Below are 23709 nucleotides of genomic sequence, written 5' to 3' on the forward strand. Positions count from 1 at the left end.
TAAAGAATGAAAAAATTCATTTTAAAAAATGTGAAGAATGAAAAAATTCATTTTGTGAAATATAAGGGACGAAAAAATTTATTTTATGAAATGTGAAGGATTATGAATCGAATTATATAAAATATGATTTAACAATTTTGCCTTTAAAATATGATCAGTGCAAGACACGTGATAAATTCCGACAAAAAACTAATCAAAAATCTAAATAGAAACCAAATTTGACTAATATGAATTTGTAAGGGACGTAAGATTACATTTTTAAAAGTAAGGGACGAAAAAAATTATTTTGCAAAATGTGAGAGACGTTTTGAATAATTTTTCCATCTTTTTTGAAGTTCAGAATTCCCCCCACGTTAACTTTGCTACACAAAATTTGATGAAAGGCAACTCCACATAACTTTCCTGAACATGAATTTCTTCACCAATTAAAACACGATATAAAATGTACATCAACAAAGACAACGTTGGAATGTTCAAAATCTATTTTGTATACCTATCCACCACCTATTTTACAAACAAAGAAGTTCTGGGGAGCCACAACCACAAGATGGAAGAGTTTCCTATTGGCTGCACCACTATCCGCAGTACAGAGCGGCAGGTCTAAGTATTCCTAAATATTTATAAAGCAATCCAATGAAGAAAGCCACCGGTTCATTGGATGAATAACCCAAAATAAAGTATGCAACAAGCAGTTAAGGAGCCACAAATTGTACGGAACGTTTCAGTTTTTCTAACACAGGAAGATCGTCCTGAGTCTACGAGCTCTATCTGTATGGCAAAGTTTTCCGGTTCGTCAGGAAATGCCCAAGAATGCTGAATTTTCGTTCAGCTGACTAAGCTGAAGTAGGTGTTGCCGAAGTTGTTGTTGCAGTTTTGGATGTTGCAACTGATAATTGTTGGATTTGACTGGATTGATGGTGCTGCAGCTGGAGTACATGATGCTTCATGGGTAGCTGCTGAATCATGGAAGTCGATGACCCATCATCTTCACCAAGCTCAGCAGCTGCAAGCTTTAGACGCTGCACTTCTGCGGTCAATGCCTCGTGAAGAGCTGCCATAAATATACCAACATGAATAATTGTTCTACCCAAGAGTAAAATGAAGGGGGGAAAAATTTATCTGTACAATAATATCTTGTGCCTATTAATAGTTGTTTGTAACTGCATAATACAAGACAGGCAAACTCATCATATCTGCACAACAACAGGGCAAAAGCACGCATTACATGCCAAGTCACTCTTCATAACAAACTGCCATATAAGCAGGCTAAAGAGGAGCATTAACCAACCAAGCATTTATAAAGAGGTCTCGCATTCTAGTCTTCAATAAGCCACAAGCTGGAAGGAGGTGTTTGAGAGGAGTAGCCCTTAAATAATCCAATCATGTAACTTATCATGATTCTATCTTGAATGGTCAAACTGCTACTTTTAGGTCTTACACATCCATAATTAAACTCATACAAAGTTCAGTCACAATAACTTCCCCCCCCCCCCTGGCTGAGCCTCCTCCTCCCTTTACCCCACCCAGCAAAATGCCCCAACACGCAAATAAATAAATAGGCTCTACGTCACAGTCCACCACCTGACACAAGAATTGGTAAAATAAAGAGTTTTAGGCCCTAAATCTTTTGATATTGACCGTATTGCCAATTTTCTATCAAAGAATTGCACTTGTTTTTAAGATAACAGGTTTGCAGATACTAATAATTTGGAAGATTTGTCTGAGCTCCAAAACTATCATGACACAGACTTTCAACAAACTAGGGAGGTGCAATGTAAGTCAGCAAATGGAGAAACAGAACCAAATCATCTTTAATAATCAGGACTCAGTGGACTGTGCATAATAATATTGTTGCACTCATAAATCCAAACGAATTTCAAATCACTCCTCCACCCCCCCCCCCTCTTCTTCGCCAAAAGAAATTTACGAAAAGGGTACTGTAGCAAACACATAATTCAAAGGTTATACAGAGATTCCAGTAGATCAACAATGTAGACAAACTATCAACAAAGAATCAACGGAGGAAGTGCAAATACCATCTCTAAGTCGTGCCTGTTGCTCCATGGCTTGAAGACGAAATTTCAGCTCATTGTTTTGATTTGTAAGCTCAGAAAAATCTTTCTGTAAGAAAAAAAAAAACATAGACAATTACCATAGGATCAAGGCTACCTCCTTGAGAAAAAAACTAGTCCTAAGCATTTGTGGCCAAGGCATTGATTTCCATAGGGCTGACTGGGATTTTAGTACTGGATTTCCACAAACTCATGTGCAAACCTGAAGAACAGTAAGTTGTGCAGATAGTGTAGTGGCCTCAGTTTGCAGTGTCAGCACCTTGTGTTCCAATTCTGAGATGTATCGCAACTTGCGCTCCTTAGAACGAGCAGCTGACTGACGATTAGCTAGTACCCTGGATAAACAATTTCAACCATGTAAATGAGACATCCAATCTACAAATATAACTTCAAAAATATTCATCAGTTCAAATTCATATCCAGTACACATACCTCTTGGCACGTTTTGGATCTGATAAGGCAATTTCAGCAAGTCTCTCATCTGTCATAATCTTTTTTACCTCAGCTTCACTAAATTCAGCATTTCCAAAGTCCAAGCTAAACTTAGCTGAGTTTTCACTGGCCAAATTGCTTGGTGAGAGTTGACTGACATGAATCCCAGCAGCACTAGGTAACTTTGGTGACACTTCATTGAAATGCAAACTTCCAAAGGCACTATCAACTGAAAGGCTTCTAAAGTGGCGAGCAGCAGGAGCAATATCCCCAATAGCACTCCTTTTGTTTCCTTCTGCTGAACCTGTCCCATCGAATTTAGTACTATTTGCCTTTGAGATGCTTTGGGCTTCAGTATTACTATTCTCACCACCACATTTCTTCATGCCACTAACCATGCTTCTTTTATCTTTCTCATCAGTTCTAGAAGGATTTAGACTATCTGCATTGTCCAATTTCAAATAAGATTGAAACAAGTCATTCACAATCTCTCCCTCCAATCTTCTCTGACCCATGCTGTTGAAATTGCTCTTACCTTCACTAATTGCATCCATTTCTTGCTTTTGCAAATGAATGGCCTTATCCATTCCAACTTTATCACTTCCGAAGGCTGTTTTGCCCGATATTCCCTGACCGCTTATTGGTACCAATTGAGGTGAAGTCTGAATCATAACATTGAACCCCAAGGGAACATCGCTACTGGATCGCCTATGGCCTTTTCGAGGCGGAAGACCCTCAAAATTGCCTCGAAAATTATTCTCAAATGTAACGGAGGGACCACCAACCACTGGCGGAACTCGAGAACTAACATCCACTTCATCCATTGACACGTCCTTGATACTTGAGTTGGAGGCCAATGAGGATTCGCTATGAGGCAACGGGCTCAATGGGGGCAAGCTATGATTAGCAAAAAATGCTGGTTGAGATGTAGACCTGGAGTGCGAACTCCCCGCGCCATAGTTCTGATTCATGGGTTGCTTACAATTCAACTGAGCCATCAAAATTCTGATTACAAATACGCAAGAAGTATATCTTCCCTCGTCGAGTCCTAAATTATCCTCTAGCCCCCAGAAGTTTAGTGCTGATTCAATGGGCCACTGAATTGAGCCTCAAAGAACAAGCAAAAATGCCCAAAATCTCTGAAACTGGAGTAAGAATATAGCTAGTCAACTACTGAAGTGTATCAAACAAAGCAGGGTTTTTCTTGCCCCCACCCCCCGGCCTAAACCCAAAACCCCAAAACAAATGAAGGAGCAAAAATTCCGGCATTTTACTAATTCTATCAAAAACCCAATTAAATCAAACAAACCAAGAGCTAAAATCAGAGAAAACTCAGAACTTTGATTCATTTCCACTCAATAACTCTTATCCATCCAAAACCCTACAACTCTACGAGAAACGAAAGAAAATTAAGCAGATAGAAAACTTTTTCTAGAAACACAAAAGTGATTTACCTTACAGCATCAGAAATGCAGCCAATCAAACCATCGATCAGCGGAGCCGCGTTGAAAAGAAAATGAGGAAGAAGGAAGGAAATGGGAATTATCGCTTACTTTATATTGAAAACAAGCGAATTTCCCGCTGAAACTGGCGGTGATTACGTTAAATAGTAGCAGAAGAAAAAGGTATTCTGGAAAAGACAAAAAACTTCGGATTGCATAGAAAATGACGAAAGTGCAAAATGGAAGCAGAAGCGTTTTTTTAATTTATACATTAATCTCTGCTTTCTTGCTATCTCAGTGCAGGCCGTACGAAGTTAACAAGCTGAGGAGTGAGAGGCACAAAATTGGAGTTATAACAAAGATGGTGACGTGGGAGTTTTGTGGGAAAGTCCGCGGTGAATTTGGCGTGAATTTCAGGTGAATGTAGGGTCGACTCTTTTGCATGGTTGCATTTTTCACTCCACACTTTTCAGCCGAGCCGTGTTGGGCTTTCTTGGACAGCCTGCAGGGGGACAATGCTCAGCCCGAATTTGCTGACAGGAAACTGCCATATGGAAACCAACGTTTGTGTGACACTTCATCAAACTATATATTGTGGTGTAAAGCCTTTCATTTTCCAAATTTCCCTTCTAGCTTTGACTTCTTGCTTTCCATAGTGATAAAATACAACCCGAATTTTTTATACTCTCAGCCCGATCGCCCTCGAGCTTGGCACTTTATTGTTAAAGGACTATGCTTTGACACTGCAAATCAAAATTAAAGGTCCTCAGTCGCATTTTCAGTTATCAATTGACTGGATGATGTTGATTTATAAATTTTACCTTAGATTGTATTTTTCATCAGGATTTCAATTATCTCTGACTGTTAATCTAACTTTGTTGTGTTCTTTCCAGTAATTCTATTATTGAAAAAAAAAAAAAGACACTGCAAATCAAAATGAAATTTAATTCCTTTTTTTTACATGATGAAGATGAAAAACATGAGTTGATTAGAGTAAATTAACTGTCTTTCTTGTTTTGACTCTTAAAGATAAGATGATGTTATTAAATGAGACGAGATTTTATCTCATAAAATCACTTTCCAAAAATGAAAACACGCAAATCAACAGCTTTTGGACGAGTGACGGGTGCGTCAAGATTTCAAACTTTGTCTTCCATCAATTATTATAATAATAAGTATCTCTTCTAAGAAATTCAGACGAGCGCGTAATTTAGTCCAGTGATGGTTTAGTTCTCATCTGTCTCTCGTGGGCTTAGTTGGGTCTCCCTGTATAAATTGGGATAGAGTAGGATATAGATAAAAAAAAATTACGAATGACCAAAAAAAAGAATGAAAACACGCATAAATCATAGAAGGTCAAAGTTTCTGTATAAGAGTGCATCATTATTGGAAAGTTTGCCCAAGAGTTTTGGCTACGAAATTGAGGAGGAGCAAGTGCACCCACGGCTTGGAGTTTGTGAAACCAATTAAAGAATACGCTCAATTTCATAATATATTATATATATTATTTTCAAAGACACTTGCAAATTACTGCTAATCCCTTCCTTTTTTTTTTTTTTTTTGAAACGATGAGTTGTATTACTCATATCAAAAGTATGTAGTATAATCTGAGCAAATACTCAAGGATACTTTACAGTTTGTGCCTCTTAGCTTAGTGGGAACCGGATAAGTCCGTTCCACATCTTAATTACTGCTAATCTCACAATATTAACTTCTGTTGAGAATTAAAATCCGTAAGGATATTACAGGCATACCCTCGAGGAAAAGAGATTTGCCAAAAGCTTATTAAATTGTTTAAAATATATTTTCGGTTTTAACCTTTTTTAAAAGGTGGGTCGATGTCCTAAACATGTATCTTTATAGTTCAAAAACAATGCCAAGGACATCATCCATTGCAAAAGCACAAGCAATTAAACATTATAACAACACGAATTAGAATTATATGACTTGTCTCTATAGTTAAATCTTGAAAGCAAAGATACCAAGACGATATCTGAATCATCAAAATGGTCCGTGCCTGTCGGGCGGAGTTATTAGTTATTTTCCTTTGAGAAAATTTGAGGATATAAGAATGTATTGAAAGTTCCGGCATGCATTTATGTCCCTTAACTAGTTAAATGTCAATAGAATTTAGAACAAATTTTCGAACTTAGAGATCCAAATCAAAATTTGTCACCTTAGAGGGGGTCATATTGAAGTTTTCACGAGCTCCTCCTTCTTTTAAAAAAAAAAAAAAAAAGTTTTTAGGAGCCTTAGAGGGCCAAATTGGCATTATCCTTTTGAGCCATTTTGATTTGCCTTTTTGTGGAGAAAAGTTCTGGAAAAGGGAGGACCCAAGCCATTGGATCAAATGTGTACAAGGACAAATTAAAAAAGTGGTATGGCACGAATCTTAAGAACATCTAATGGACGGCTCAGGAGTCAGGACGAGGGATTCGCGGCCACTCCTCACCAGCAGTCATTTCGCACTTCCCCTATCATTTTCAAATATTTTTTAAAGGATAATATCAGAAACCTCCTTTGACGTTTCCATTAATATCACTTCACACCTTTAATGTTTTAAAAAATCACTTACCCCCTAATAATTGTAAAAAGATTACATTAATTTTCACTTGATATATAATTTACATATCAAATAAATAGAATTCAAAAAACAAAAAAAAAGAGAAACAAAAGTCTCTTTCTTCAATATTTTCCTTTATTCAATTTTTTTGGATGACTATGAGGTTATTTGTAAATTATACATAGTATATTAAATTTTGTTTGCCTTTTAATTTTTGTGATTATGATAGAGTGCGGTATGATTTTTTTTTTTGCTTATTTTTAGTTAATTTTTATGATAATCAATACAATTTAAAGATTTGAGCACAGGTTGATAAGAAGTTGAAAAAAATATATATATATAAGACTCATAAAAAATTGATTTTGAACATATAGAGTTAAATTGATACTAATATATTTTTTTGTAAATATCTTTTTTAAATTTAAATTTATATTTTTTATGGACTATAACATTATTGCCACGTGGTAGTATTATTAGAAATTATTTTTTAGATGATGATTTTCCTAGAGTAAACAAAGTGGGTTTGGAGTATTTTTATTTAGCAAATAAAAGGGTGGTCTAGTATTTTTCAAAATTTTGTTACACAAACCACAAAAGGAAGGGAGTTAAATAATTTTTTAAAATTTTAAGGATGTTAGGTAACATTTTAGAAAAACGTTAGGGGAGGTTTCTGATATGATCCCTATTTTTAAAACATCCCTATGCGTAGCAGTTTTTTTTTTTTTTTTTTTTTTGAAAAAAAAGGCGATGGCATGGTGGCGTTGACACTTGAGAGAAAGGTCCTGTAAATAGTGAAAAAACAAAGAACGTTAAAAACAGGAAAGAGAGAGAGAGAGAGTGTGTGTGTGTGTGTGTGTGTTGAGTTGATGTTGGAGTAATGGGGGCTTAATCTCTTCTTTGCCCTTACAACAACTGTTCTTTCGTCATAGATATTTCTTCAATCACCTTCTCCTTCGATTTAGGGTTTTGACTCTTTTGCTTTCTCTCTATAGTCTCTGCAACTCTTTGCTCCATGATATTTCACTGTGAGCTTTCGATTAACTTATGATCTCTGTTTAATCCTGGCTGTTACTTGATTTTTCTACTCATCGTTTTTTGTGTTAGCTTCTTAGTTGATTTGGTGGACTGTTTATTTTATGTCAATACAACTGTGTTTGCATTGATTAATTTGCGCTCTTTCCTTTTTTTTTTTTTTTTGTCCCCTGCTGACTTTTAATCAAGTTGATTGGATATCTTTTTTCTTTCTTTTTCAAGCCAGTAGTTTTAGTTCGTTTTTCCCCAAGTGTGACGCAGGTTGAAGTTCATTTTTGGTGAACTTGAGCTTTTTAGAGCATTGAAGGTTTGAAATTTTAGCTGTAAATTCAGCTTCGGAAGCCGTTAAAGTTCATTTCAGTTGACAGACTTTCCTTCTCCGCTCCTTTGTTGGGGTTTTCGGGATCTTAATTTTCCTTCTTTTCTTTTTTTAAAGCTGAGTTACTGTTGTTCTTTCTTTCCCAAATGAGATCTAAATAAGATGAAGTGTGCATTGAAGGGAAATGGAGAGGATAACATTGACGGGGGGCTGAATATTGTAATGTTCTTTTGGTTCCGACAAATATGTAAAAACTGTAGGTGTAAAGGCTTACTTGATTTCTTCTTGTTAGTTTTTCTTCCCATTGAGAAGGGAACAATTTTACCAGTACAACTATTGGTGGAAAAGTGCCTATTTGATGAAACTCTAGTTTACTCAAGGTTCATACTGCCCTTAAAATGGACCATTGGACTGGTTCTATTATTACTCTAAAAGGTATGCCGTTATGCATGATAAAGAAAATCTAGATACTTTTGGGGTGGACTAATTTCTCATGTTGCTGGTTTGCCATTTGGAAGTGCTCTCAGAAACTTGCTGCTCAAAGTTAGCTTATAGAACCTCCTTCAGCTACGAAAGTGGTTCACCCGTTGCCACTCTGTGTCACATTTTGGTCACTGGTTTATTGGAAATACGTGCTGCATTTGCTTTCTCAATATTCCCCTTGTTTCTGTCTCATAACGTGTCTGCAAATGCTTTTTTGCAGATGCTCATGTACTTGTGTCTGCAACAAAAAGTAGGATAAAAATCCTAACAAGGTTCATTTGTAACAGATAGAGTTTTAATTATTTCTAGAAGAGTTTGAACACACTTGGTTATGATGTAGGAAACATATGCTAATTGCAATTTTGACTACTGTCTTCCAGAAGAATTATTGTCTTATAAATTATTGGTCATTGATTCTGTATGAGCTTTCCAGGTGTATTTCATTTGTGCTTCTCGTTGGGGTTTTCTGTTTTATCAGGATGTCAATCCTTTGATATCCGTCAGGCAGAACTGACTTAGAAATATAGTGTAGTTCTATTGTATGTAAATAGTATGTGTCGGTTTTCTATTGTGAATAGAAATATAGTGTTTTATCGGTTTTCTATTGGTTCTGTATTGTTGTATGTAAATAGTTCTATTGTATGTAAATATAGTGTAGTTCTATTGTATTGTGTAGTATTGCTTGGTTTTCTTTCTTATGCCTTGGGAAATTGTTTGTTTTTAAGTCAAAGATATTGTGTTATAATGAGTTTGTTTTACTGGATATCATGCTGACGCGCAAGTGAATTTTTCCAAGCAGGAATTTTACGGAATATGAGTTTCAGTTCATGATCCTCCTGCTTGGGTAATGGTATCATTCATTTCTACTTTGTAATTTTTTGTATAGAAAAGTATAGAGTTTGCATCCTTTAGAAATTTTTGGGAATCTTTTTAGATATGCTGTTCTTAAATGTTTGGTTGCAGGGCCTGAGTGGTTGTTTCATGCCTACCTGAGTCCATGTTGCGCCTATAGTACTGGTTGGCAAGTTCATACTGATACCAGCCGCTAGTCCTGTTGTTTGTTACAGATGGATGATAGCGGGCATCGTGAGAATGGGCGTCATAAGCCACCTCAGGGTCAGGTTAGATTCGACATGTTATAGATCAGTGATACAGTTTTATTTTTACTACATTTTCTTTAGTAAATCCTACATGGGAGGGAAATGGATTCTATAGTATCTGTACTGTGGAATGCTATCTATAGGTGCTAATTATAACTATTTTGATGCATTTGTTTCAGTGGTTAATGCAGCATCAGCCATCAATGAAACAAATCATGGCCATTATGGCTGAAAGAGATGCTGCTATCCAGGAGAGGAATTTGGCTCTTTCTGAGAAGAAGGCTGCTTTGGCAGAACGAGACATGGCTATCCTGCAGAGGGATTCAGCAATAGCTGAAAGAAATAATGCCATTATGGAACGCGATAATGCAATTGCCACTCTTCAGTATCGCGAAAACTCTATAAATAGTGGTAATATGTCTCCCTGCCCACCAGGGTGCCAAATTACACGTGGTGTGAAGCATATGCACCATCCTCAGCAGCACGTACACCACCAGCCCCAAGTAAATGAACCTCCATATGGTAGCAGAGATATGCCCATAAGTGATGCTATTCCAATATCACCTGGTGTGCTGGAGCCTGCAAAGTCCAGGAGGACAAAACGAACCAAGGATCCAAAGGCAGTAACATCAACTAAGAAGGCTTCAAAGTCATCGAAGAAGGTTAAAAGGGAGGGTGAGGACCTCAACAAAACAATGTTTGGCAAGTCACATGAGTGGAAGCCTGGGCAGGAAGTGGGTAGTGGCACTGATGACCTGAACAGACAACTGGGTGTCTCGAAGCCAGACTGGAAGGATCAGGACCTGGGTTTGAACCAGGTTGCTTTTGACGAGTCAACCATGCCAGTTCCTGTGTGCTCCTGCACAGGAGTTCTCAGGCCATGCTACAAGTGGGGAAATGGAGGCTGGCAATCATCTTGTTGTACCACCAATTTGTCTATGTATCCATTGCCAGCAGTGCCTAATAAGCGTCATGCCAGAATTGGTGGTCGGAAGATGAGTGGAAGTGCTTTTAACAAACTGCTGAGTCGCCTTGCAGCAGAAGGCCACGATCTGTCAAACCCTGTTGACCTTAAAGAGCACTGGGCGAAACATGGCACAAATCGCTACATTACCATCAAATAAATGTAAGTTGAAGTTTATAGGGGGAAAGGTTGTCAGCCACTACTGACAATTATATATATTTGATTTGGAATTGTCAGGGGAAAATTATTCGTTTAGTTAACGAAGTAATTGGAGTTTTCCCTTTTTTATTGTTGCCAATCAATTCTCTCCTTCACCCCTAATCTTCCCTTTCTGGATAATCTGAAGAATTAAGCTGTCTGCGTCTCCCCTTTTTTCTTTTTGTAATGTTGGTCGGGGAAAAGATGCAGGGCTATTGAAAAGTGATAGATAAATGAGCATGTGTATGGGCTGTATGGGCCATGGGGTAAGGTTGGACCCTTATCGCTTGTAATTAGTATCAAGTGTAGAGATCCGCTGTATTTCTCCTGTATTAAGGTACATGTTAATTGTGTTATTATTTTCTGTTTAGATTTTACTTTCAATATAGATCACTGGCAATTTCTCGAGCATCGATATTGATCACTGGCAATTGCTATTGACCCCTTTCCGGTTCTATGCTGACAATGAGTTAGTGCTGATTTTGATTAGGGTTGCAAATGAGCCGGGTTGAGTTTTAGATTTATTGAGCCGAGCTCGACTTAATAACAGGTGAACTCGAGCTCGACGAGCCAAAAAAATTGAGCTCGAGCTCAACTCGACCAAGGAAAAGCCATGCTCGAGCTCGACAATGCTTACGAGCAACTCGAATTGTTAGCTCGTAACGTGGCTCGAATTTCTGACTCATAAGCATCTCAGTAACTCGAGTTTCTGGAAATTAATCTAATAAAAATAACAAATAATTATTTTTTTTAATAAATACTAAAATATTATGAATATATATGTAATTTTATTATTAAAATAAAAAATTTAAAAAATATATATATATATATGTACACGAACTAATGAACTTAATATTTTAAAATCGAACTCGAGCTCGAGTTCGATTTTGCCAGCTCTATCTTGATTCGAGTTCGATATTGATCAAATTCGAGTCAAGTTTTAACTCGCGAGCTGTTCGATTCATTTGCAACCCGAGGTTTGATCATGCACGTCTCAATTCACTGGATATTCGGATGGATCCAAAAAACAGTTCCCATGTAGCAAAAGAAATGCATTAGCACTGCAATCCTGTTTCAGGCATTCCTTCCGGCCTTGCCATTAGTTTTTAGCGAAGGGCTCGGGTAGAACGGAAAAACGATGATTATTTTGTTTGTAAAACCGACTTTTGGATGACGTGTATTCAGTGAGGAATGTAAGTGGTAATTGTGAATTAGTGATGAATGGACGTAGCTTGTAAAAGATTCGGAACTTTTCATCATTTATCCATAAAACGTAGTGCACAGAGCCCATTAGAGGAAGAGAAAGCTAATTGTCCGACTCCTAGACTATTTTCATTGCACTCAATAATAAATTGTTGTAAATAAATCCCTCAACAAAAAAGTTTCACGTTTAAGGAATTTTGTCAAATTTAGTAGTTGATACTGATAGAACGAAGAATAAAATTAACCGAACACAAGAGTTTTTTAATGGTAAAGTATGTAGGGAACCATTAAACGATTTTCATTGTCAAGTTTTGGCTCTTAATTTATCTGAGAGTAACTCCCAAATAATTAAAAGTGTATAACATTTCAGTCATAAGTGTATCTAGAACTGAAGATATTTATGTCCAACCGCTTAGTATAACCGTCGAGACCAAAACCAAAAGGGTTAAGAAGAAATATAGACTTCATTTTACCATTAGTAGATTCAGCCTTTAACAAATGTTGACTAATGAAGTATATTTTTCGTCTTATCTTCTCTGATTCTAGTTATGATGGTTATATTAAATGATTTGACAAAAATGCCCTTTGGTTCCAATGCACACATTACACGGGCAAAAAGTTTGGAAGACCCTCAAACTATTATGTTAGTAGATTTTTAACCCTTCAACTATTAAGTATATATTTTTAACCCTCCAACTTGTAAAAAGGTATATTTTAGAAACCTCTTCAAGATTTATGTTAATATCACTTAGCATTCCTAAAGTTTCAAAAATATCACTGACCTCCCTTAAAATTATATCTTTTGTAATGATTTCACCCTTGTGTCGTTAAACTATTCTTATAATAATCATTTAACTAGAGAGATATATTTTTCTCTCAATTCTACCTATTTGTGTTGTTGTCTTATTTTGAATTTTCTAACAAGTTGGTTATAATGTAACATTTACAAGTTTTACCTACAAATTTTCTTTTCATGATGTTTTGCCTAAAAATTGTTAAAGTAGTGAAGATAATTTTTTAAATTCACACAATTTGATAGTGATTAATGGTCCATTCTACTAATATGGAAGTTGAGTGATGTTTTTGAAACTTCAAAAGTGCCAAATGATATTACCATAAATCTCAAAGAAGATTTTTAAAATTATCTAAACCTAAAAGGGTGAAGAATATACCCTTTTACAAGTCAAGAGGTAAACATATGCACTGGATAATTAGAGAGCTTAAAGTTGATCAACGATATTAGTTTGAGAGCTAATTAGGTTTTTTACCCTACTACTAAAATAGTTGGAATGGTACTATGAGACAATTGATATTAGGGGCCAAAACTTAACAATGTAAATAGTTTTAAGGGTTTTCTATACACTTTATTTCACGTTCTGTTGATATTAATAGCTAAGTTTGATGGAAGTATTTGAACATGACGCCTTTTTGTTGAGGGAATTCGTTATGGTAATATATTGTTGTTGAGAGACCAAAAGAGTGCTTGCAAATAGTTTAGGGGTTGGTTGAATAATTTTCTATCAAATGAGAGAATAATTGTACTAAAAAATACAAAAAATTGATATTTTATTTATTTATAAACTTATTGTCCGTGAAAACGTATGCAAGTGCAATTATAACTAAAACAGTATAGTTCTTCGACTAAATGTGTGATTTGTGCTATAGGTAAAAGTTCAAATGACCCTGGAATTTATTACATTTTTTTGGCTAAAATTTTTAAAACTAAATATTGCTGATCTAACTGCATGAAATATAAGAATTTTCAAATGCTTATAAGAAACCTCTTAGATCATATAATTCGCACTTGAGCTCACAAAATTATAGTTCAAAACTCTAGAATTGTACTAAGATCAGGATCGAAATCATAATTTTGAATCATAAAATCATAAGATTGTAATAGTAAGATTGGGAGTTTAACATTCATGCCCAAAATTCATTTATCTATGTATCTTATCTGAGGGTAAGATGTCCTAAATTTCTCTAGGGCTTGTTTTTGTTCAACGAGTTACAAGTTAATTTGAGTTTGCTTTGCTTTATCTATCTATCCTATTTGAGGGTAAAATGTCCTAAATTTTTGTTCAAGTACTTACGAGTTGATTTGAGTTTACTTTAGGTTTGTTTGGATAGAGTATTATTTAGAATGATTACTGTAATACTTTTTATGATGTGATGTATGTGAGATGAAAAGATGATTGAAAATATAAGGATGAGTTCAATCTCCACAAGATTTCTTTGGTAATATGGAACAGACCTTAGGGGAGGTAAATGTAATTAACCCTAAAAATTAATAGGCCAAGAGTTTGGGAGCCAGTTTAAACCTTGATCGGTGAGAGAAACGTGCCTGCCACCAGAACCAATGGACTAAACTCGCCAGAGCATGCAACAGACACAGAAGAAGCACAGGTTTCAGCGATCCGAGTGAACCAAAAGGCAACCAATGAGAGGGCTTTCTTGCAATAGGACAGCCAATGATAAGCGAGCACGCGGATCGAAATATTTTTCAAATAGCTGGGACATTTCCTCTTCCCATACGCAACCGTCGAAACACTCCAAAGTCCACGTCCCCGATTTAACCGACCATCAGGTCCTTCAGCCACCCCACCCTGCTTCCTCGCACCTATATATATATATATATATATGTACACCAATCCCCTCGTTCGGTTTCTCTCGCTCCTGCGTTCGTTACATTTTAATCCTTCTAGCGACCGGGGATTCTCTTCTATTCCCCCTTAGTAAAGGTAAGCTGCATCTTATGTGTGTGGGTGTGTGTGTTTTTTTTTTTTTTAAGATTTATTGTCTAGATATGGGGTGTAATTTTTCATATGGTGGTTGTAGATTTGTGTAAGAAATGGCTCGTACCAAGCAAACCGCTCGTAAGTCAACCGGTGGAAAGGCTCCCAGGAAACAGCTCGCCACCAAGGTCTGTATTTTACTCTCAATTCTTGTTTGGCGTTCTTGAGAAATTGACAAGTAGCACTAGCATTTGAAGATTTTAGGGGTTCGAATTGTACTAAATTTATGTTGTTCTTTCTTTTAAAGGCCGCAAGGAAGTCTGCACCTACCACCGGCGGAGTCAAGAAGCCTCACCGCTACCGCCCTGGAACCGTTGCTCTGCGGTAATTAATTATACCCTAATTCTCAGCTAATATGTGTAGCCAAGTCACTTAATTGAGTAATTTACCTGTTAATTGTTTTCTTCTTATTTTTCTATTCAATGAACAGAGAAATCCGAAAGTATCAAAAGAGCACCGAGCTTCTGATCCGAAAGCTGCCTTTCCAGCGCCTGGTCCGAGAAATCGCCCAGGATTTCAAGGTAAAATTGGAACTGTTGTATAAATTATATGTGCGGTAGTCTGGAATATCCTGTGGAGAATTGATAACTGATATTATTTTTTTTTTGAATTTTTTTTTGGGGGGGCCAAATTGCAGACAGATTTGAGGTTCCAGAGTCATGCAGTGCTGGCGCTGCAGGAGGCTGCTGAGGCGTACCTGGTGGGTTTGTTCGAGGACACAAACTTGTGTGCCATCCACGCCAAGAGGGTAACCATCATGCCCAAGGATATCCAGCTTGCCCGGCGGATTCGTGGAGAACGTGCTTAAGACATCCTTGACAACATTTTATGTGCTGATACATTGGCCTTTTCCTTAGACGAGCTAATAAATACTATACTTGGTAGAAACTTGTTTAGATACCATATGGCTTCCGTATTGATTTAGTTAGTTGCTCTGGCTTAATTCCTACCTAATTGGCGTTTATGGTTTTTGTAAATCTCTAGTGTTTTCATAACTTTACAGTTTAAGGATTCTATATGTTCAGTTTAACATGGATGTTTGATCCCCGTCCCAATTGGTGTTTAATATTTCTGATCAGTTTGCTCCTGATTTGTCTTGCAATCGTCGTCAGAGGGATATTCAATGTCTGTCTAACGTGGTTGTTGGCAGAAAAGTCGCTTCCTCCTTTGCGTGGACTCGAGATTATGATTTCCATAAAAGTCTTGGCTTTCAATCGTTGTTCGTTTTTCAATCATATGACGGAGATTCTCTTTCCACTTGTGCTGTCCCAATTTAGGTTTAATTGGAATATCACAGATTTCTCAATTAAGTATAATAATTGGATTAAGATTCATCCAAAGGACAGAGAGGGAGTGGGGCTGGAAAAAGATGAAATGCAAATGGTGGGTTTCAAAATGGAGGACGTCCGTATGAAAGTTCTCTTAACAACTTACCGGCAAAGCCTCCTATTACCTGAGCAAGAATATTTGCCGCGGCAGAGACTAGAGAGCCAAAAAGAAAATTATCTAAGATAGAGGATGGAAGTAAGACACAGAACGGGTCAATGGCCGGCGCAAGTCCGTCGTTGGAGGTTGCCGTTTATCTGTGGCTTCCTTTGACGGGAAAATTGTGTTGGCTCTCTCTCTCTGTTTAAATTAAATTAGATTAGAGTAGTTTATAAATGGTTATTGTTGCAATAAGTTTGAATTAGATTAGAGTAATTTGTACAAATATTATTGTTGCGGTAAAAAAAAAAAGGCAAGGACCTAGAGAAAAGTAAAATACCTTGTAAATTGGAATGATACGGGAGAAGATTAACGCGGCCCTTGTACACCGATGACAAGCACAAATCGAGAAAATGCACTTCTCCTGCTTTAATCTTGTTAGTCCAAAGGGATTATGAAAATGGTAGAATGCTAATAACATCTCTCATTTTTATATTTTTAATTTTTTTATTTTTTATCCCAGATACATTATACAATTTTTTTTTTAAAATCAAAACCAAGACCTGGGTTTTTAATCCAAACACGCGTGGGTCGTGTTGGCTGCGTGCTCATGCAGTTCCTATTGTAAAATGGGCCTCTGCAAATGTTCTTCTTTTAGGGCTGGGCTGCAGGTTGATGTCCAGGCCGGATATTGTGTTTGTATATGGATCTTATGAGAACTGAAGCCCTAACTAGGGACCTGGCGGCGGTCATAATCTTATGCACTCTGAAGGGAACAATGCTAGTTAATTTGTACTAGTGTGGATGAATGACGAGCCACATGGACCTGGGAAAGGGCCGCACTTTTACATATTCGGACACGATCGTCGCAATATCCTATGGATCGGTACTCTTCTCCAATAGGCTACCGGCAATCTAGCAATGTAAAAAGTCTAAGCTCTGTTGAGGCCTGAAATTTAACAAGAAGGATTTGTCCCAAATGCACTCGACACCAAAGCCTCATTCATTAGATCCCTAGACGTATTACCCTAACGCCTCCTGCAGTGACATGAGATTGCAGGCGTTTCTGCCCAAGTGATTCTAGTTATTATAAAATTAACTTTTTTGACCTAAAGTTCATGCAATACTGGGCTTATCGTAAACTAATTGCATGAGTGAATAAAATTCACATTTACATCAAAATCATGTCATGTCATTTTACGCCGAATGTAGCAAAGAAGTACGCAACTAGATGGAAACTGGACAACATTCCAAACTGAAGGGTGGCAAGTTTTAATGACAGGAATAGTAGTAGTAAGTTGGGATCCTCTGTACCATTATTCGGTGCCAATCTCACTAATCACGTGATTGCAGAAGAAATTTAAATAAACAACATATGACAAATTAAATAAATAGGACATTTGACATAAATATAGAAGTGACACTGAATTTTTACTGGAAAAGTGGCACTGAGGATCCGTGTGAGTAGCGGTATTCAATAATGTGACCACGGGAGATTATCCTCTATGTCTAAATGTTTTATTACATTGCGACGTTCCTCTTATTCGTAAATTAAGCTGGATTTGGCAGCCAAGCTTTTATTCCGTTGTAATGCTGCTCCATCCTAATCTGAGATATCGAAAAGCGGAAGGAAACGTTTGGATCTCGGTGAACGACAAAATGGGCTCACGGCCGATGAGTTCATTTATGGATCCTTCCTTCCTTCCTTCCTTCCACCACTGGTGAAGACTGAAGAATCATGAGCTTGCGCAAGCTCACCCCAGGCGCTTTGCATCCTTTTACTGAACAGCATTTGAACATTTAGTGAAAAAACGTACATAGGACCGGTGCAACCTTTCTTACGTACGAGAGTTGAATGCATGCTGCAGTTCTGTTTCAAACTCTAAAACATGAGCAGGAGAAAGAGAAACCTCGTTGGTGATTCTTTAAGGTCGGTCCAAAGGAGGAATTATATCATATAATTAAGCATTCATATCGAATTTTTACCCGGTACCTAGCCTAAGGGCTCCATATAGTAAATGAGCATTGGCATAGCTGAAACAAACGCATTATCCAAATTAATCGTAGGTGGAATAGCACAATTAGCTCACACGAAATTCTCGACGAACCCGCCCTCTTTTTTTTTGTTTGGAAGAGGGTGGGGGCGCACTAGCTAAGAACCCTGTTACTTCTGTCACTTGAGAAGTTTGTTTTATTGGTCAGAAGCGTTCTTGCTTTATAAAAGTAAATGACAAATCAGGGTGTCGCGTTATTCCTTTTTCCTTGATGGGCAGAAAATCCCAAAATATGGCCGGACAGACCCGTGAAGTTTGAAATCCCGGCATGGTCTCGGAGACCTGTGACCTGCAAACCGCCTTTCTGATTCTTTCCTTTGCGCTGTACTTTAGGATGTCTTTTTCCCAGATAACAAAAGAGAAATATTTAAGCTTTAAGACTTTGCTTGCGCGGACATGCAAGTTTTCCATTTCGATTTAGTCGTCGGATGGATGAACATGATTGTTCTTTGTCCTTTGTTTGAGTGTAAGCAATAAAAGCAGTTCTGTAATAAACTGTTTCCGCTACACGGATCGTTTAGAATTGAAAAGATGCTTCGTTATATAGATACGATCCAATAATGGAGAAGGCTTATCTGGTTTATGCTAAACAGCCATTTGCAGCACAACATCAAAAATTAAAGAGCATGTGTGTGTCCATGTTGGCTCTTCGTATGATTAATTAGCATCGACAGATGTATTTTTGGGAGTTTCATTTTGATTAGGGATAATATCAGAAGCCTTCCTTCGCCTGAGGTTTCTCTTAATATCAGTTGGTAACATCACCTGTGAACAAATACTTCAGCACCAATTCAACTTTATATCATTAAAACCAATTCTTTATGAACCTAATTTTTTTCAAATCTCTTTTGAGGGCATGACTTAAACTTTTGACTTGTACTAAACCCCTATAAAAATCAAATCAAAATGAACAAAGAAATCGTACTGCACTCTATATATCACAATCACTTTAAAAAATTCAGTTTGCAATAATTTACAAAATAAAAAAAAAATCGCATAGTCATCTAAAAAAATGGACAAATTAGATTGTTGAAAAAAGAGGAAAGAAAAAAAAGTAGTGACTTTGTTTCTTTTTCTTTAATTTTTTGAACTCCATTTATTTGACATGCAAGTCATGTATAAAGTGAGAATTAATATGGTCATTTTACAATAATAAACAAGGGAGGCAAGCGATATTTTTAAAAATCTCAAAAATACTAAGTGCTATTAAGACAAAGATTTCTAATATTATCCCTTTCGATTATCCAGCAATTGCTGTTCTTTACTATGCTACTTATAGCAGCAAGTCTTGGTAAAATGTAAACGATGATGTGTTCAAGTTTTCTGGCCCCCCACACGTATTAATTAGTTGATCTGCACAAAATTAAAGAGCTCTATCACATTGGAAAACATGAAATCATTGTCGCATTGCATTTGTCAGTAATGGTCTTCCAGCGCAAGGTTGTCGTACCAAAGTTTGATGGTATGCGTTTCAATCGCGCTCCATAGATTTCAACCACAAAAGTTCACTTTAAATGTAAGACCTACCCCCACCATGTCTCCAGCGAACTCACCAGCCAGCAGGTACCTTCGGGGCCAAACCTTAATTAGTTACCTCCGATATCTTTGCTTTCTATCTCGTTCTCAAGTTTGCATGGAAAGAAAATGACCTATTCGATCTTCAATCCCTTCGAAAGAGTTCTAGTATAGACAAATGACAATCAAGAGGATAAAGTTCGGCTGGACAATTCAAGTATTCAAACCAATGGAAACAAGGATTTAGTTGCTGATCACAGCCATAAACAGATAGTTTAGTCGTTCATATCACAGATTACATGTACAGAAATCGAATTAAATAATAAGTGAGGGGAGTGGTACACTCACCAGTGCAAGTACGGATACTTCAAAAGTATACATATATATAGATTGGCATGGCTTAATTATTCACATCATCACCTTCCACAATTTCCAACCTGAGGCTTTATTATTGGTACGCACGCCTTGTTGCTGCAAAAACAGATAATACTCCCTCCGTCCCACTTTGATAGTTCTGATTCTTTTTTCACACAATTTAATAAAAAGTAGTTAATTTGTTGAAACAATCAATTTAGGTAGCTATTTTTCTAAAATACCCTCACATTAATTAGAGTATAACTTTATGGGAACTTGAATTGATGGTAAAAAAAAGAATCAATTCTCATTAAATGGAGTAGATTTATAGTAACAACAACTTACATTGAATAAGGGTATTTTAGGAAAATTAAAATACAACTACATTTTTCAATTGGAAAGTGGACTATAATTTAGGACAGACGAAAAAGGAAAACTGGACTATCAAAGAGATAGTACGTACCCATTCAGCAGATTCAAGATTATTTTTCAGTGGTATTTATTTCCCTTGTTCTATCGATCGTGTATAGTAAATTGACTTGATCTAGCTAACCTAAGTTGTCTCGTGACACTAAAGGGACAGACGACATTGTTCTTTCTCAATTCTTTATCCTTGGAAGTCTAGCCAGCGCCATTATACCGCATCTAAAAATGTTCTCCAACCAAATCGTTCATGAACCATAATTAACAAATTACTTACTACTAGTAATATTTTCTATATTACTTACTACTCTGAACCATTGCCAATCACTTAGTAGTCTAGCACAGTGGGATAAGGAAAATGAAAACTGATTCAATGATGAAGGATTTCACGAAAAAATATATATATATGTATTGCATTCACTGCTTTGTTAAAATCAAGTGTACTACTCCCCAGCAACCGAGGAATAATTAATATTGTCGTAAATACGTATTAAAACAGATGCACAACAAATTCAATGTACGTACGTATTACATATGGTGCGAGTCCTATGAGTCCCTATGTATAATCCCTGTGCAAATGAATTATATGAGAGGATATTATTATTTTTTACTGTCTATAATTAAATATTTACTGGAGATGGACCCAAATGCCTTGGCTCGGTATATCTTGGTGCACCACCACAAAGAGAAGATAGAAGCCGGGCGGTGCAAGGCTGCTGGTGCTAGGTGTCAAAACAGCCGTTTGATAAGTTGAATTCCCAGCAATTTTCACATTGTCACCACCAAGCACCAAAAGCCTCTGATTCATGGAGAACGAATGTGTATTAAAAGAGGGTGCAGCCATTGTCACCGTGACCAAATTCCCCTTTAGCTGCCCTGAAACGGAGAACCGGATCACCAACTGCTGCCCGTACCCGATTTGAGATTGCGACGCGGGTGAGATGATCCGTGGGCGCAAGCCGGCGACTCCGGGATCCAGATACGAGGGTGAAAAGGCTTCTAAGCTTAATTCAGTAGGGTAAAGTACTCCGGTAAAATTGTACAGCATGTGCGGGTTGCTACCACCAACGAGTACCCGACCATCACGAAGCAGAATTGCACTAGAGTGATACATCCTCGGAATGGTGGACGGATTTTGTACCTCGAATCTCGACCCAATTGTCTTGTTGGGCTGATAAATAACCGGGCTGAGAACCGGGTTACGACCGTATTCCCAACCAGCAGTCCCAGCCGATGCCCCATTAATCATCAAAACGTGGCCATTTGGTAGTAACAACATATCACCCATGACCCTAGCCAATGGCATGGTCTCCATCACCCATTGTGGGTTTGGATCGTTTATGCTAATCCTACCGCAAGTATTCAATGCACCCATGAAGTCACCCTTTTGTGCGCTAGCGTACGCACCCTTCGGAGCGCCGCCGCACACCAAAACTTCAGCTTGAATGGCCGGCCCCTGAAGGTTCCTCAGCGGTAGAAGGACAGCAGAACCCGTACTGGGATAGCACCTAGGATTACCATCAGGCAGCTGTGGGTAGTTTTTCACCACGATATTTTTCTTGTAGTTGAGCAAAATAGCTCGATTGTTCGCGAAAATGAACAAATTTCCATCCACATTTAGGAAGACAAATGGATACAGGTTGTTCTCTACCACGGGATCATTGGTCTGGACAAGGAACCGCAGATTAAAGACTTGGTTAGTTGCCGCTGTCTTGGGATAAAACTCATAGTTGAACTGGCGGCGGCCACCGATGATGATCTGGCTGGAGTCGGGTAAAATATGATTTGTAGCATACCATCTCCTTTGTATTAGCCCGTTATTAATTTCTTGCCAGTCACAGTTGCTACCAGAACTGCATGGCTTGTAAAGTCGAACCACGTGGTCCCCATCATTGAAGCCGCCGGTCTGGACGAAAGTGCCGTCGGGCATGAGGGAGCCGGAGGAGCACCAGACATCAGTGAGGACTGTGAGGGGGCGAAAGGAGTTTGTAGCGACGTCGTATTCAACAGAATGCGCAGTGCAGTCAACTTTCAGGACTTGCTCTTGGGGGTCATACCTGCATTTGCCACTGGCCAGTGAAATATTGGAGGGGCCAAAATCTGTCCTGTCATAAATGACCACTTTGTCATTGTTGAGGAGTTGCATGTGCATGGATGCGATACCAATGCTTGATTGGAGTAGAGCCCACTGGCCTCCGGTGGTGGCGGCCTCCGCAAGTTTCCGGTGACATGGGTGCAGAAGTAGCACTAGTAGTAGAACCAGGCGGTGGCAGGGGGGAGAGGAATGTATCATCAGATGAGTTCGAGTCATGAGAGTTTGTTCCTATGGAAGTTTTTTGGACACTTTCGAGGGTTGAGAGAAGTAGCGTGACGTTCTTTTGGCTGGATAAGTCGTATAGTTGGTGAATGCATGCCAGCGCTATAAATACACACAATTCAATAGTAAATTGGAATTCTTCAAATTTTTATATGCTGCAGGAGCGTATTTACTACTTACTACTAGGGCAAGAGAAGTACTACTGCTTGTTTATCTATGTCGAGAGTAGAATTCTTGGCTTTTTGCATTGTAAAGTTGGGTGGTGAGAAATGAAGTTATGGCATCCAAGCAAGCAAACGCGTACGTACAAGAGAATTTATGGGGACGGGGCACTGATTATTAGTCTTTTTCCACAAATGATTTTTGAGTATCCTAACTAATTAAGGTAATAATGTACCATGTACATTATGGAAAATGGTGTAATTGATGCCATTTATTATGTCAATTAAGGATTACAGGAAATCGTACATTGGTTGGTTAACAAAAATAGTGAATGTATTAGTGATTAATGCCTAGCAGATTAAGGCGACAAGTTAACTGGATCTATACTATAGTCCCCATTCGCAGACTCTACTATCGAAATTAGTTGCACTACTTCTTGCCTTCTTGGTGGAAACTAGAAGTGCTGAATAGTTTTCACGCATGCAAAATGCTACCTGTGTTGAGTTGGACGAGAAACTCTGAAAATAAATACGCCACCTAGCTAGTTGATTCTTCTGAAAAAAAGAGTAGCAATTTCCCTTTGCTGACTGTTGTCTGTCAAAAAAGAAAGAAGAGAAAACGTCCAATTGAGGGATAAAAGTTTATTAGAATATCGAATGCGTAGTATGGCCGAATAAGTTTTGTAAAGGGTGATTAATTAGGGAGTTGGCAGCCAGCCAGGAGTAGCAGTTACTAGAAATATTCAAAGGCAAAAAATGCCCCATAACCTAACCTTTGACGCGTAATAGAGAGAAATTCCCGAGTATCTTTTGAGTAGAGCTGTTAATCGAGCCGAGTCGAGCCGAGTATTTGGCTGTCG

The 23709-nt window shown here is 37.8% G+C and overlaps 4 protein-coding genes across 10 annotated transcripts; 2 read left to right on the plus strand and 2 right to left on the minus strand.

Moving 5' to 3' along the window:
• Positions 1-398: 398 nt before the first annotated feature.
• On the minus strand, positions 399-4348 carry LOC113711126 (bZIP transcription factor 29). 2 transcript variants are annotated; one of them, XM_072067996.1, is made up of 5 exons: positions 3959-4348; positions 2505-3649; positions 2332-2407; positions 2037-2121; positions 399-1051 (listed from the first exon to the last, which is right to left on the minus strand). In XM_072067996.1, the coding sequence occupies exons 2-5, from the start codon at positions 3500-3502 to the stop codon at positions 834-836; spliced, it is 1377 nt and encodes a 458-aa protein (XP_071924097.1). In that variant the 5' UTR covers positions 3503-3649; positions 3959-4348; the 3' UTR covers positions 399-833. The 2 variants fall into 2 exon arrangements, with proteins under 2 accessions (XP_071924097.1, XP_027090093.1); XM_027234292.2 differs by having other exon boundaries at positions 2275-2407; positions 3959-4336.
• A 2947-nt stretch (positions 4349-7295) lies between these two features.
• LOC113712437 (protein BASIC PENTACYSTEINE6) lies at positions 7296-11016 on the plus strand. 6 transcript variants are annotated; one of them, XM_072067333.1, is made up of 4 exons: positions 7296-7534; positions 9143-9193; positions 9411-9464; positions 9623-11016. In XM_072067333.1, the coding sequence occupies exons 2-4, from the start codon at positions 9191-9193 to the stop codon at positions 10565-10567; spliced, it is 1002 nt and encodes a 333-aa protein (XP_071923434.1). In that variant the 5' UTR covers positions 7296-7534; positions 9143-9190; the 3' UTR covers positions 10568-11016. The 6 variants fall into 6 exon arrangements, with proteins under 6 accessions (XP_071923434.1, XP_071923435.1, XP_071923437.1 ...); XM_072067334.1 differs by having other exon boundaries at positions 7297-7534; positions 9143-9187; XM_027235861.2 differs by having other exon boundaries at positions 7298-7534; positions 9307-9464.
• A 3306-nt stretch (positions 11017-14322) lies between these two features.
• On the plus strand, positions 14323-15630 carry LOC113712899 (histone H3.3). The gene is made up of 5 exons (XM_027236531.2): positions 14323-14546; positions 14644-14728; positions 14848-14924; positions 15031-15121; positions 15238-15630. The coding sequence occupies exons 2-5, from the start codon at positions 14657-14659 to the stop codon at positions 15406-15408; spliced, it is 411 nt and encodes a 136-aa protein (XP_027092332.1). The 5' UTR covers positions 14323-14546; positions 14644-14656; the 3' UTR covers positions 15409-15630.
• Positions 15631-20845: 5215 nt separating this feature from the next.
• On the minus strand, positions 20846-22785 carry LOC113710992 (aldehyde oxidase GLOX-like). Its single transcript, XM_027234098.2, has one exon. The coding sequence runs from the start codon at positions 22680-22682 to the stop codon at positions 21000-21002; it is 1683 nt and encodes a 560-aa protein (XP_027089899.2). The 5' UTR covers positions 22683-22785; the 3' UTR covers positions 20846-20999.
• Positions 22786-23709: the final 924 nt, after the last annotated feature.

This window comes from Coffea arabica, chromosome 10e (genome assembly GCF_036785885.1).
Source record: "Coffea arabica cultivar ET-39 chromosome 10e, Coffea Arabica ET-39 HiFi, whole genome shotgun sequence".
In the NCBI taxonomy this organism is placed as follows: domain Eukaryota; kingdom Viridiplantae; phylum Streptophyta; class Magnoliopsida; order Gentianales; family Rubiaceae; genus Coffea; species Coffea arabica.